The sequence below is a fragment of the Setaria italica genome, chromosome VIII, assembly GCF_000263155.2.
Source record: "Setaria italica strain Yugu1 chromosome VIII, Setaria_italica_v2.0, whole genome shotgun sequence".
Classification (NCBI taxonomy): Eukaryota; Viridiplantae; Streptophyta; class Magnoliopsida; order Poales; family Poaceae; genus Setaria; species Setaria italica.
The window spans coordinates 30,056,741-30,072,117 of NC_028457.1; the positions used below are offsets into that span (position 1 = coordinate 30,056,741).

A 15,377-nucleotide genomic window follows, 5' to 3' on the forward strand; every position below is an offset into this window, starting at 1 on the left:
TGTCTCGTTTCTACAAACTTTGTATATCTGTCTGGACAGTAGAAACGACAACCTTTTGATCTTTCCGGATAGCCAATGAAGTGGCAGCTTACTGTTTTGGGATCTAACTTCCCAATGTTTGGGTTAAATACTTTGGCCTCAGCTGGGCTCCCCCACACACGCAGGTGGTTTAGTGAGGGTACTCTTCCTGTCCATAGTTCATACGGTTTTTTGGGCACCGACTTACTTGGCACTCTATTTAGAATGTGAATGGCGGTTTTCAACGCCTCCATCCACAGTCCCAAAGGTAAGGTGGAATAACTCATCATGCTGCGCACCATATCCATCAGTGTACGGTTATGCCTTTCAGCTACTCCATTTTGCTGAGGCTCACCCGGCATCGAATACTGGGCTGCTATGCCATTTTCCTGCAAAAATCTTACAAAAGGTCCCAGAACTTGGCCAAATGGGGTATGTCGACCATAGTACTCCCCCCCACGGTCGGATCTTACTATTTTGATTCTTTTGTTATGCTGATTTTCAACTTCAGCTTTAAATATCTTAAATTTATCCAGCGCTTCTGATCTTTCTTTGATTGGATAAGTGTAACCATAACGGGAGTAATCGTCTGTGAATGTTATGAATGAGTCATAGCCATCCACGCTTTTCACAGGAAATGGTCCACAAATATCAGTGTGGATTATCTTTAAAACTCCTGTGCTACGTTTAGCGCCTTTTTTAATTTGCTTTACAAACTTTCCTTTAATGCAATCAACACATTGTTCTAAGTCTGAGAACTCTAATTGAGGAAGAATTTCATTCTTAACTAGTCTTTCTATTCTCCCCCTCGAAATATGGCCTAAACGACAGTGCCATAATTTTGATGATGTTTCATGAGTTCTCTTTCTTTTCTTTGTTTCTTACTCTGACGAGGATACTTTCATATTCACATCACACATAGAATTTACTTTTTCACGCAGTGATAATAAATACAACTCATTGTGAAGGATGGCAACACCAACTTATGCATTATCAAACCAAATGGCACACTTTCTATTTCCAAAATGACATTCATATCCATCATGGTCCATACGTGAAATGCTAATCAAGTTTCTGTGTAACGAACGAACATAAAGTACATCTCTAAGTACAAGCATGAAACCATCAACTAGCTTTAGAAAGACATCGCCAACGGCTTCAACATCTGCTTGGACTCCATTTGCGACTTCAACGCATCTTTCACTTCTTTGCGTAGTCCTCGTCGAACGGAATCCCTGTAAAGAATTTGCAACATGAACAGTTACACCTGAGTCAATCCACCAAGTAGATTTCGAATACTGTGTATACAAGGATTCATTTACAAAGGAGATAGTGTTCTCACCTATTTTTGCCATTATCGACTTTAACCAGTCGGGACATTCTTTCTTGTAGTGCCCCTTTTTCTTGCAGTGTAGACATTGATCTTTGTCTATTGTGAGAGGCTTTTGGTGATTCTGCTGCATGGGAGCCTTTCCTCGTGCCTTAAAAGAGGAGTTAGCATTCTTTTTCCTGTTGTCCTTCACATAGTGCAATGAACCACCATATGAGGATCTAATTCTATCCTCTTCCTGCACGCACATGGCTATCATTTTTTCTATGTCCCACTGTTCTGGCTGCATGTTATAATTGACAACAAAGGTGTCAAACTCTTTTGGCAAGGAAGCGAAAACCAAATGAATAATGTGCCCAGACTTGAGCTCAAGATCCATTGGCTTCAACTGTGCTGCCAAGTTATACATCCTCAAGATGTGATCTCTTATACCAATCCCTCCTCCATTGTACCTCTCTGTGGCCAGCTGCTTGAACAGCTGGGTAGCATATATCTTTGAGGAACTAGTGAACTGATTCCTTATCTTCTCGAGGTACTCTGCGATGGAGTCGCACTCTGTGATCGAGCCCAAAATAGCAGGCTCAATCGTATTCTTTACCAAAGCCATACATTTCTTATTGGCAGTGGTCCACTGTTTGTTTTCAAGGGTGTATGCCAACTCCAGTGGAGCATAGTCCCTTTCCTTTTGCTGCCATGCAGCATCATCATCACCTTCAGCCCTCACTGGCTTCTCTAGAGCTTGTGGCCGCGGTGTAGTCAGCACCCAGTCAACTTCTCCACAAACGAAGGAGAATTCAATCTTCTTCCTCCACTCTGTATGGTTGTTTCCTTTCAGAATGGGTATCTCTTTGAGACAAGCCATTAAGTTGAATGATCGTGAAATTTGCAATCCAAGGTGAGATCATAACAACAATTGCATAATTTATTTCCAACGTTGGTCAAAAAATAAAACATACAACTGTTTATGCAATTTAAAACTATATCACCGTTGGGCAGAAATAGAAATAAAAGCATCAAAAACTTTTTAAATCATGATACAGTTATTAACAACGTTGGTCAGAAAATAACAGCACCATAATCTAATTAACTTTATCATGCTCTCACAAATTTAATTGTCTCGTTGGTTCAAATTAAATTTAAATAGAGCAATAAATTTGACTTTTGCAGCGGAAACTGTGAAATAAATCTATTTTCAGAAGCAAAATCACTGTATAAACTTTATTAATCTCTAATTCAAATTATCTCATTGGTTCAAATTAGATTAGAGATCAAAACTATGCAAAAAAAACATCAATTAAATGCTTCTGGAAATAGAAAAACATAATTGTCAAGCGTTACTGTGCAAAACTCTATTTTCGACCCAATCGCGAAAACAGCCCACAGTCCGTTTCCTCCCTTGGCCCGCTTACGCGACGCCGCCGGCCCGCTAAGGTGGCCCGCCAAAATTGCAGGCCCGAAGCTTGGCCTACTCGCTCGTGGCGCCTGGCTGCGGTTCGCAGGCCGCAACCTGGGCCTACGCCACTGAAGCGGCCCAGCGCCTCCTCCCGCCTGGGCCAAAACTAGCCCGGACGATCTCGACCGTCCATCAAATCCGACGGTCCAGCAGCATTTTCAGTGGATCAAAAACTCCGACGCCTGCTCCCCCAAAAACCCTAGCTCAGTCTATTCTTTCCCCCCGCGAGATCCCACCGTAGCGGCGGCGGCAGCGGGGCTATCTCTCGCGCGCCCGGCGATGGCCGGCGGCGGCGGTTGAGGGATGGCCCCACTGGCGCACAGCCGCGGCAGCCCCCCTCCCTCTCTTTTGCTTGCTTTCCCTCCCCCTCTCCCTCGAAGCCTACTTAGAGATCCAGGAGGTGGCCATGGCGACCATGGAAGAGGGCCGGCGCCACCGCGGGTCCCCTCGCCGGCGCGCGCATCCACCGCGAGGTTGGATGCGCCGCCGTCGAGCGGTCCTTTGGTGGTGCTGTTGCGCCCCCCAAGCCCTGAGCGGATGCTCCGGCGGCTCGGGTGGACCTTTTCCCCGGCGAGCCCGAGGCTCGGCCGGCCTTTGCCGCTCGCCGTCGGTGGACGTGCGGCGGTGAGGTCGGCGGCAGGTAAGCCGCTCTGCTTTCATTCTTTAGATCTAGGGTTAGGGTTTGCCTTTTCTGTTTCTTTTTGGATTTACTTCTTTTTTCCCGATCTAGAAAAGCTTCTAGTGAGGTGTCTGATACCATTGTTAGATGCGAGCCTAGGATCTCTAGATGCATATCTAGTCGGGATCATAAACAACATGAAAGACTTGGTGTTTCTGGTGTGTGCCGAGGGAGAGAGAGAGAGATACGAATACCTTCACCCCTAGGGGTGGTAGCAGCAGAGCTGCTGGCCATCTCACATAGCGTGGGGAAGTCTGCGCAAGGCAGCGACGTGCAATGCCGAATCCGATGGCCGGTGAGGTGGCGGTGGTGCTTCCCGCCGCTACTGCGCAAGACCTAGATCGGTAGGTGTGTCGGTGGGGCGGCTGGCTGCGGCGAACCTCGTGAGCCGAGCCGTGTCCCCCACCCTGTTTATATAGCGCAGCGCGACAGGGGCCCACCACCCAATGCTAGGGTGAGCGCCCCCCGAACAGGGCGTGGATCAGAGTCCCGATGGACCTTTGGGCCCATGGGGTAGGAGATCAATCTAACAGGATCAGCACCACGAAGTAGTCCCCGGTGGATGGATCTGAAGATAGAAAGGCCTTGTCGAACTTATCACGGAGCTTACTGAGATCAAGGATTGATGGCTTATCATAGAGCCAGTCCTCTCCAGTGTACCACAAGTACTCATAGTTACAAAGGGTGCCAGCATCATCAAATATCGGCTCCACCTGCTCGATGGTTGTGACCGATGGCAGTGCGATCTGATCACCGGTGATGGGGTTGACAAGAGCTGCAGCTCAGATATCTCGTCTGCGGTGATTATCCAGCCATAGGACGAACCAATGACCTCCCTAGTTCGGATAGGTGGGTCCGGGAGAGTCAATGTGTATGCCTTCTTCTCAGCGAGGCTGTATAGACCCATAGCCCTCTCACCCATGGATTCAGAAGTGTACAGGAGGCACGGTGTCCGCTGCAGCTTGCAATGTTCAGTAGCGCACAGGCTTGTGTAGGCGGCGCGCCACGAGGCACAGACTGATCCTGCACGTACAAGGTCAGGGGTCTCAAGGAGGGCAAAGATATCCATCAGGATATCCTGTGGCAGCCACGGCAGTTCACTGCCTGCAGTAGGTGCCACCACGGGTGATGGATGTAGAAACTCATCTAGCTGGAGTAATGTCTTCATCAGTGAACAGGTTGAGGAAGCAAATATCTTGGCAAGAGCCCGAAAGAGCAGATTGCACAGACAGCTAAGGTTCATCCTCTCGGCTCTGCTGGATATGTCCATCGAAGCAAATCAAAGCTGGATCTCTCACCTTTGCAAGACCACGGATGATCGAGTTGCTCCCTGCAACGGGAGACAAAAGACGCTTGGAATCTTTCGGAGGAGTACAAGGCACAAGCACAACGAGGGCAGGCTCCTGGTTCCGTTCTTATACCCAGCAACCCCAGGATCCGAATTCGACTAGGTTAACGGAAGATCTGTGTTGTGGATGTGGAGATCAGACTTACCCCGTGCAAGATTTGGAGGTTCCGGAACATCCACACCGATTCCGGCTCCGATAATCCGATTCCGCAGACGCGTAACTCATCGGAGGCAGCGTAGGGCGTAGGCAGACGGGAAACGGAACCCAACGAAGGGAAAGGCCTGCCGGTTGCTAGACTCGATGAAGGCGGAAGTCACAGGCGGCTGCAAGGGCATCGGTAAAAAAAAAAAGTCGTATGTTTTAATGGAAACTCAATTGCTTATTTTTTATTTTAGCAGGGACCGATATTTTTTTCTGTTTATAATTGACAAATAAATAAATGAATCCAGAATCAATCAAGCTCTACCCTTCGTCTAGTCAAGTCATAATATACATGGATGCAGGTGAGCTTAACACGAATATATTTTAATTAACACAAATATATGTTTCATTTAGTTACTTACATTTGTTGAGCGCATTTTTCATATAACAACTATTGTTGTCTAACTTTTCTATAATCCCTTCACCTGGCCTTCTTGCCATCTGATATATCCCCATGCTGAGATTTTCAGTTTTGGGCTTTTGATGGTGCTCCTTTCTACAAGGTTTAGAGGGGGCTTTTATCTAACTTCCGGAAGCCATTTACATATATGTTCTTTCATAATTTACATATCATATTTACAACACATGTAGTTGATATGCAAAGTAATTCCAGAAAATAGGCAGAAACACATACACTTCTCAATAAGGTATATTGGGTGTATGAGTTAAAACTGAACTCAACTCAACCTGGTCGCACCCCTTATCTCAACATCCTCCCCCCCCCCCCCCCACCCCCACCTCGCCTCACTGCCACACTGCCTCGGGTTTGTCCTTCCCTAATATTCTATGGCCATCACACCTCAACCTCGGTCATCGGCTATTGCCTAGCAGCACCCCGCCACCACTCCTCACCGCCAACAACCCACTTCTATCTCCTTAATCCCTGTCCAATCCAAATAATTTACATGTTGCCAAGTGCCGTCTTCTCGACACTCGGCAAACTTTTATACTTTGCCGAGTGTTGTGGGCGTGGCACTCGGCAAAGAAGCCGCTACCGCCAGTATTTTATGGCGCCTTTGCCGTGTGTTGTAACGAAAACACTCGGCAAAGTAGTCCCAGAATAATAGAAATTTGCCTCTTTGCCGAGTGTTAACACTCGGCAAAGTGTCCTTCCTCACCCTACTTTACAAATTTGTTACGTATAAAGGACCCCTATCAAATAACAATCACAGAAGCATCACAGGCATATAAATTGCATCACAAGTATATAAATTGCATCACGAGCATCACAGGCACACAAATAACATTCACAAGTATATATAGGTTCTAATCTAAACAAGTAATTTACAAGTATGCTTAACACACTAGCCATTCAAATAAGTCACTAAGGAGGAAATGATGGCCACTACGACCAAGGTGATGGCTCCAAGAAAGCATTGGATCCCGCCAGTTGATTCTACACAAAGTTAAAGAGATTGCATTAGTCACTTTTCTATTGTAAGTTTCTAGTGCATGTAGTTTCTAGTTTAATTCTAGATTGATTGTAAGGTTGACAAGTGACTCACAGGAGTAGCTGCAGGAGGTGGAGGTGGAGGGAATAGGTTTGGTGGCATAAGTGGTGAAGGTTGACCTAAACTCTGATAAACACTCTGCATAAACTGGAGCATCGACTCCGTCCTCTACCTTTCTATCTACCAATCCGCCTCGATCCTCGCCTCTAGGTCCTCCCATCGCTTCCGTTCTACTTTCACCTGGGCCTACAATATTTCTTCCCAATGTCTTATTGCAAAGCAAAAGGTACGTGAAAATCAACAAAAGATGAAACAAATAGAAATAACCTGCAGAGCCTCCATCTGTAACTGTGCAGTGGTCGGCCGTGCCCGTATCGCGGGGCTCAAGTCCGTGCTCCTTGCTCAGATCTGGAAGAAAGTGGGAGTACTGGCAATGTCGATCACGCTATCGCCAATCCAATACCAGCCATGCTTCTTGCCTCCTCCCACCCTCATCACAATTTCTACATCAATATCCTGGGAGCTCGGATCAAACTCTGGCCCATGAACCTCCCTTGCCATTGCTATGTACTCGATGATGTGACTGTGGATGCTTGGATGGTTGTACGCCTCGGGCGGGTCCTCCGGGTTGAAGTTGATGTCGGACGTCACCTTGCCCTCTTTGAACATAACCCATGCCTTGAACCGGGAGCAATCCTGGCCATCATGTGACGCCGTCTGCGGCAAAAATGCAAAATGATTAGAAATTATGCAGAATTGAGCGTTAGAATAAATAAATGAATTCACGTACCAATTTTTCCTTGTATTAATCAAGGCTCAAGCTGCCTTGATGGTGTGATGCATATGGCATCTGCATACGCCACTCCTGACAAGCAAGGTGGTGCTCCAACCACCCGGGCTGCAACCACACGTCCACCATTTGTTCCCAGCACCGGGTATGCGCTCAGCACCACCACGGAGGCACCTACATCATCAAGTGTGTGACATATAACAAAAGAAATTAAGCGTAATTAATCTTAGAACAAAGTAAGTATTAACGTTCTGTATTTACCGTCATGAATTCTTCCTTGGTCAGGTTCATTGTCCTTGCCTCTTCTTTTTTGACCTTCATCCTTCTGAATTCAGCATAGAAGTCGATGATGGCCTGAACTCGCGCCTCATAGTGCATGTCCTTGATGAGCTTCTTGGCGGCTTGTTCAGTGATGGAGGCCACCCTGACCTCGAATCCCTCCTGGCATCTATAGAAGTCCTACATATAGACGCGATGCATATAGTTATTATTTCAAGAATGTCTAGCGAAGGTGATGTATTAAGCAATGTAGTGCTGGGAATACCTACCCACAACTCGGCTTTCACCCACTCCGCCTTGTTGGCGAATGTCCTGTGGTCACGATCAACGACGTCGGCGGCGACGATGTAGTGGTCCCACGTGTAGGCCGGCTCCTCCTGTTCGGCGAAGACCACCAGGCCAGGGAAGTGTAGCCTGCACAAAAGACCAAGCATGCCATTGACCTTGCGGTTGTGGCCACCCCCACTGAGCTTAATCCAACTCTTGCACAAGTGATTAATATAAATTATTAGTTTCTATTGTAATTTTCAACATATCAAAATTATTGAGAATATCTAAAGTAACTTACTATGCCCCAGTGGGTTGAATTAGCGGACATCTACAAAGAGGTATCGATCGCCTCGGGAGGCATGAGGGACCTCGCAACCAGATCTTGGACTGCGAATCCCCTACCTCCTCCCCCTCCTCCCTCTCCTGCTTCTACTCCTGCTCCTCCTGTACCTCTGCCTCATCACTAGAGGCGTGTGCAGAAGGTACCTCCTCCTCCTCAGATGACTAGGGCGAAGATACAGGCGATGGGGCCCTCACCCCTTTACCCTTTCCTCGACCCCTGCCTCTACCCCGGACCTGTGCCTCCTCCGTTTCCTCAACCAGTGCCTCACCCCTGCCTCGACACCTCCCTCGCCCCTCGATGCGTCTGACCCTATACCTAACCCTAAAGCTAACCCTGAAGCTGCAGCTTTGAATTTCTCATAAAGCGCTGTGATCTTCCTCGTACCGCCCACCATGGTTCAATCACCTACAATTAAAATGAGTAAACCAATCACCACACATAAACAAAACATACCTAGGAAGATATGCAAAATAAACTAAACATACTTCAAGAATAACATGGTATGATAAATAATAAATAAATTAGTACGGCTCATACATGTATTAGAAATAATCGTCATGATCGGGTTTAGCTGGATCATAAGTCTCATCATCACTATCACGCGTGTCGATAAAATCATGCCCGTGCTCTGAAGGAGGAATGTCGTCATCAATGTCTTGTCCTAACTGTAATCGCTGAAGTAATTCTAACTCATTATTTATGAACCTCGTCTCCAACGTCCTCGTCAGCAACCATTTCATTGTCTACTTCCATTCCGATCGCTTCGGTTAAGTCTATCTCAAAAATCTGTTTAAGCCCATCTTCTTTGAAGAACTCTCCGTCATATATGTTGGGGTCAATGTTGTAATCTTCATTGTTTTGTACAGGTAGTTTACCATGTGGTGATACCTTGTACACAACATCCCAACCCTTAAGACGGTCGTCGGTTTGGCACGGGTATGACAAATAATAAACTTGCATGGCCTGTTGAGCCACAATATAGACATCATCTCCTGGTAAGACGGATGATTGCCGAATTTTGACTAGCCCAAGAATAGGGGCCCGTCTCACAACTGATGGATCAAACCAATGGCATTTGAATATGACTGGATTAAGAACTTTGCAACCATGAAAAGTTAGTTCATATATTTCTTCAGTTCTTCCATAGTACTCGACCCCATCAAAGTCTGGCGTAAAAACTCCGGTATTTGTGGTTCTTCAATTGGGTCGACTCTGCTCGTGGCTTGTTGTGTGAAACCAATATCCATTAACATCATAACCGTTAAACGATCTAACCCTATAGGCACAGCCATCGGCAACCTGTCTCAACTCAACATTCATAGACACATCGGTTTGGCCCTGCAACTTCAAGCAGGGTAGTTCGTTATATTATTCGCATGTACGAGCAACTTATAATATCAAACTAAGAACGAGCTAAATTGGACTGTACATTATGTTTGAACCAAGAAATGAAATCGGGCATTCCATTTCCCGCACCCTCTCTAAAAAGAGTCTCCTCTTCGTGCGGGATAGGTTCCCTTGATTTACGCCAGAAGTGACAACGGAATTCCCTATACCAACAAGAAACATGCGAGTTGGACGCAGAATAGTCACGACTTGAGAACAAGTTTGTTGAGAACTTACAGCATGTATGGCTCCACCTCGGATAGGTTGGTCAACACATACAACATGATAGTGCGCCACTCTTCATGTTTCAAGGTCTTCTGTGTTGCACCACTTGCACTTCCGAGTTGTCCTCAGAAAATGCTAAGGCTTGGTTCAACTTCACTGTTATTGTAACGAGGGGGTGGATTATGTATGCTAGGAAGGTTGTCAGCATAATATTTTGTTGTGAAGTTTGACACCTCCTCCAGAATGTATACTTTTGCAATGGATGCTTCAATTTTACATTTATGTTTACATTTAGTTTGAAGAACCTTTTGACATCTCTCAATTGAATAGCACCAACGGCCTTGCATAGGCCTCCCCATTCGTGCTTGATACGGGAGGTGCAGAATCATATGCTGCATCGGATTGAAGAGGCCGGGTGGAAAGATCTTCTCCAACTTACGGAGCAGCACAGTCGCCATTCTTTCAATTTATGCAACCACGGTACGAGATAACTTCTTGGCACAAAGCTGGCGGAAGAAGTTGCTGAACTCCGCTAGCACCTGCCAGACATGCTCAGGGACATAGCCTCAAACCATCACCGGAAGTAGGCGCTCAAGCCATATGTGGTAATCATGACTTTTGAGCCCGTTGATTCGCATAGTAGCTAAGTTCACTCCCCTCTTCAGATTCGCTGCATAACCATCAGGGAACATTAACGTTTGGAACCATTATATTACCTCCCTCCTTTGGGCCCTCGTCAGGACAAAATCAGCCTTAGGCTTTCTCCACAACTTGCCGGCTCTGGGAGGCGCCATGTCTAGCTTTGGTCTGTTGGATAACCTTGCTTGATCCCCTCTAGCCTTAACGTTATCCTTTGTCTTGTCAGGAATGTCCATGATTGTACCAAAAATTGCCTCGACGATATTCTTTTCAGTGTGCATTACATCAATGTTATGTGGAAGAAGAAGGTTATTGAAATAGGGGAGATTTTACAAGCACGACTTCTGAGTCCAAGCATGTTGCTTGCTATGTCCCACAAAACAACCTTCTTGATTATTGACATCGAGAGCATCTAACTGAGCACCAACTGTGGCTAAGGTCATCATTTGCAGTGCGAGGTCGTTAACTACGACATGTTTTGTAAAGTTTTTAATGTCTTGTCTAGATGGATGGTTAGGAGGGAGGAATTGTTGATGTTTGCCGAATGAAGAATACTTCCCACCCTTCGTCAACCAAATGAACTTCAAAGAAGCCTTGCATACTGGGCATGGGAACTTCCCGTGAACACACCAGCTGCAGAAAATACCATATGCTAGCAAGTCATGCAGGAAGTAATGGTAACAAACATGCATCTTGAAGTTTGTACTTGTAGCTCGGTCATATGTCCATACCCCTTCCTCCTATGCACAGACCAAATCATCAATCAGAGGCTCCATGTACACACTCATATTATTCCCCGGGTGTTCTGGATTATCAACGACAAAAATATGTTATGTCATTGAAAGAGGACACTAGGGGGGATTGAGGGGGATAACGAACATGGGTGAACAGGTGTACGGGGCAGCTGCCATTCCATAAGGATTGAACCGATCTGTTGCCATTGCAACACGTACATTACGGACCTCTAGAGCTTTCTCACAATAAATCGCATCAAACCTTGTTCAGGCTTCACCATCGGATCGGTGTTCCAGCTTCTCAGCATTGTATTGACGTCCGTTTTTGTGCCATGTCATCTGTTTCACAGATTCTTCAGTCATGTAAAGCCGTTGGATCCTCGGTATGAAGGGAAGGTACCATAGGATCTTCACGGGAATTGCAAGTTGCTTCTTCTGACCATCACCACAGTCTACCTCCAAGAACCTAGACGATTCGCACTTCACACAGTACTTTGATTCTGCATACTCTTTCCTAAATAAGATGCATCCCTTCGAGCAAGCATGTATCTGCTCGTATGGCATCTTAAGTGCACGATGGCCGACATCCACATACAGTTCTTATACCTTAGATTGCCAAGTCAAACATCCTTTTCTAATTTCTGAAACAAAAGTCCTACCACCTCTCTATCTTCTATGAAAAAATCCTTTCCTATCCTTTTATAATTTCTAATTCCTTTTCTAATTTCTAATTTCTAATTTTCGAACTTGAAGAACAAAGATTGAAGAATTACCGGGAGGGATGAGGGGCGCCGGCCGAGAGGAGCGAGGGGATGTCTGGCGGCGGCCGCCGCGTCGGGGGCACGGTGCTGGCTCCAGGGGTGGGGGCGGGGTTGGCTAGCCGGGTGGGGCGCCGGCACCGGGAGCGGTGGGTGGAGCACTGGTGGTGGGGATGACGGGGGCAAGACGCTAGGTGGGGGCAACGGGCGGGGCGCCAGGGGCGGCGGGCGGGGTGGGCTGCCGGAGGCAGAGGGCAGTGGCAGCACCGAAAATGAAATCGAGCGACGGTGGGGTCGGAACGGGCAGAACTAGCGGCTAATTGTTTGGGCGCGTGAGCATCCACGTGAGAAGGCCGAGGGGCTTAAGTCAGGAGGTTTGCCGACCGCCTGCGATCTGGCACTCGTCAAAGTAAAGGTTTAATTTTTTAAAAAAAATTTCAAATGGTACACGTGCCTGTCAGCGGGCCTGTGGCCATACTTTGCCGAATTTCTAGAGAAAACACTCGGCAAACTATTGTCTTTACCGAGTGTCTTCTACAAATACTCAACAAAGTACACTTATATTTCATGTATACTCCTTCAATAACATGTTTTACTAACTTTTTCCGATATACTTTGGAAAAACCTTATCAAATTCACTCAACAATGCATATTTGATTTTTCTACTAATATTATTCCATTATTTCATGTAGTTATAGCTCAAATTAAATTTATATCTATTAAAAATCTATAATTGCAGTTAATAAATAAAAATTATCAAACGGATCCGCAAGATTTCCAAAATTTGACATGAACCAATCTATGTTGTATGTTGCCTATACAAAAAGCTTGGAAGTCAAACCATGATTCAAGTGTCACTTGGACTTCAAATCTTACCGGATCTTTTCTAACTTCTACGAATCTTCTCGGGAGATGTGTCGGTTTTTAAGCATCATATGTCAGAAATTGTTCGAAACTTTCTCAATTTTTTACCACAGCCTCCACATATGATATCATGACATCTTGACAAATCTTGTGATTTTCAGACTTCGTTTGCTTTTTTTAGAACTTAAAAACCATTCGACCCCACGTTCGTGTTCGTGTTTTCTGGAAAAAAATGTTCAAAATTTCTTTTCATTTCCTGGATGAGACCTCAATCTGGATTCAATAACATGAATATGATTTTTTTCACTGATTTTATTCCATTATTTCAATCACTCGCAGTTACAATTTGACTTAAATCAACAAATTCCTATTAATGAAATTAATTCATTAAAAATAGCAAACAGACCAACAAATAAACCAACTTTTAACATGCAGTACCTAATGTCATATGTGGAGAGTAGAAAAAGTGTAGAGGGCAGAGGTTTAAAAAATAAGTTGTCTTTCCCGAGTGCCTACAGAAACATTGCCGAGTGGCGGCGGAAAACACTCGGCAAAATTGACCTTTTGCCGAGTGTCGAGAGGAAGCACACTGCCCTGATGGACGATGCATGTGCGAGCCACGTGCCGGAGAGTTATCGAGTGTCGTCGGGATTTTTGCCGAGTGTGTTCTCACTATGGGAAACAGGGAAGAAGCCAAGTGCCAAGGGCACTCGACGAAGGCCCAAAAACACTCGGCAAAGGGTTTGCCGAGTGTAACACTCAGCATTCGACACTCGGCAAAGATTCTAACGGCAAACAGAACTTTGCCAAGTGTCAAAATGTCGGGCACTCGGCAAACAACTTTGCCGAGTGTCAGATGACACTTGGTAAAAAAAACCGTCGGCAAAGACGGCCTAGTGGCGCGGCACGGTGACAGGGGCTTTGCCGAGTGCCTCACAGAAAAACACTCGGCAAAGGCCAGCATGTTTGCCGAGTGCCACCTAGAAACACTCGGCAAACTGGCGCGTACAGACCTGTTTTTATTGCCGCTTTGCCGGGTGTATAAGCCAAAACACTCGGCAACACTACCACACTCAGCAAAACAGTGATAGAAAATGATAGAAATAGCCTCTTTGCTGAGTGTTAAAGCCAAAACACTCGGCAAAGTGGCGAAAACCCCCCTGTTTTTCCTGCTTTGTTACGTATGAAGGACCCCTCTCAAACAAAAATCAGAGGCATGTATATTACATCACAGGCATATAATAAGCATCACAGGCATATATATTAGGTCACATGCACACAAATCACCGAGTACATGTTCTAGTTTCAACAAACCACATTCCACAAGTATATGTTCTAGATTAAACAAGTAGTTCACATACAATGCACAAGTTAGTGAGGTGGCATCCCTACGAACCGCTGTGACAAATCTAGGTCTTAAGCTTGGGAATTCGAAGCCACCGATTGATTTGCACATAGAAGAAGACATGTGAGACCAGATTGATATCATTTGAGCTAACTAAGTCATCTTTGAGCTAACTAAGTCATTTGAGGTAACTAAGTCATGTTTGAGCTAACTAAGTTAAGTATTGAAACTAAAGTTCAAGTGACTCACAAGATGGGTGTACCAGCTTCTCAAGATTGTACCGACGTCTATTTTTGTGCCATGTCATCTGTTTCATGGATTCCTCTATCATGTAAAGCCATTGGATCCTCGGTATGACAGGAAGGTACCGTAGGATCTTCAGGGGGATTGCGAGCTGCCTCTTCTGACCATCATCAGAGTCTACCTCCAGAAACCTAGATGATTTGCACTTCACACAGTACTTAGCTTCCACATACTTTTTCCAAAATAAGATGCATCCCTTTGGGCAAGCATGTATCTACTCGTATGGCATCTTAAGCGCACGAAGGAGTTTATGTACCTCATACATGCTCTTTGGCAAGATGTGATCATCCGGGAGCAGGCTGCCAAAAACAGTCAGCATAACATCGAAGGCGCCTCAACTCAAGCTAAACTGGGACTTCACAGCCATTAGGCATGCAATGGTATCCAGTTGAGAAACCTTGGCATGACCGTGCAAGGGTTGCTGTGCCGCAGACAACATGTTGTAATACGCCTTTGCTGTAGCCTCTTGCTCCTCCTCCCTATGTGCCTCATCGAACTGTGCTTCATGATAGTCATTTAACATGTCTCCCACCCCGGCACCATCATCATATTCCTTGATGCGTTGTCTCAACACTTCATCTCTCCCACGATCGGCTTCACCATGGTAGATCCACCTGGTGTAGTTTGACATAAATCTGTTCTTGACAAGATGTTTGCCCATTTCTAGCTTGGTTTTTCGACGCATGTTTGCACATATACTGCACGGACACCAAGTGACACTAGCTCCTTTGACCCTAGCAAACGCCCGTTCCAATAATGCATCGGTCTTTTCAATCCATTCATCAGTCAATGAATCCTGACTAGAGCACCCGTGTACATCCACTCACGGTCATCCATCCTTTAGCATAACAGCGAGTAATATAAAAAATCACATTGTATCTACACGTTCCTATACTGCCTAATAGGCGAAGATAGGTCCTAATCCCACCCGAGGATGTGTAGGTGCGGTTAGTTTCCAAT

The 15,377-nt window shown here is 45.7% G+C and overlaps 1 protein-coding gene across 1 annotated transcript; it reads right to left on the reverse strand.

Annotated features, from left to right (window-relative positions):
- Positions 1–4,001: 4,001 nt before the first annotated feature.
- On the reverse strand, positions 4,002–4,750 carry LOC101763631. The gene is made up of 2 exons (XM_004980573.1): positions 4,306–4,750; positions 4,002–4,255 (listed from the first exon to the last, which is right to left on the reverse strand). The coding sequence occupies exons 1-2, from the start codon at positions 4,748–4,750 to the stop codon at positions 4,002–4,004; spliced, it is 699 nt and encodes a 232-aa protein (XP_004980630.1).
- Positions 4,751–15,377: the final 10,627 nt, after the last annotated feature.

What these genes read in the sequence shown, in the direction of transcription:
- LOC101763631 (XM_004980573.1), bottom strand. Translation starts at nt 4,750, where the DNA reads ATGGACATATCCAGCAGAGCCGAGAGGATGAACCTTAGCTGTCTGTGC. An exon ending in CCGAACTAGGGAGGTCATTG is followed by an intron (nt 4,256 to 4,305) that starts GTTCGTCCTATG and finishes TCTGAGCTGCAG; the next exon opens with CTCTTGTCAACCCCATCACC.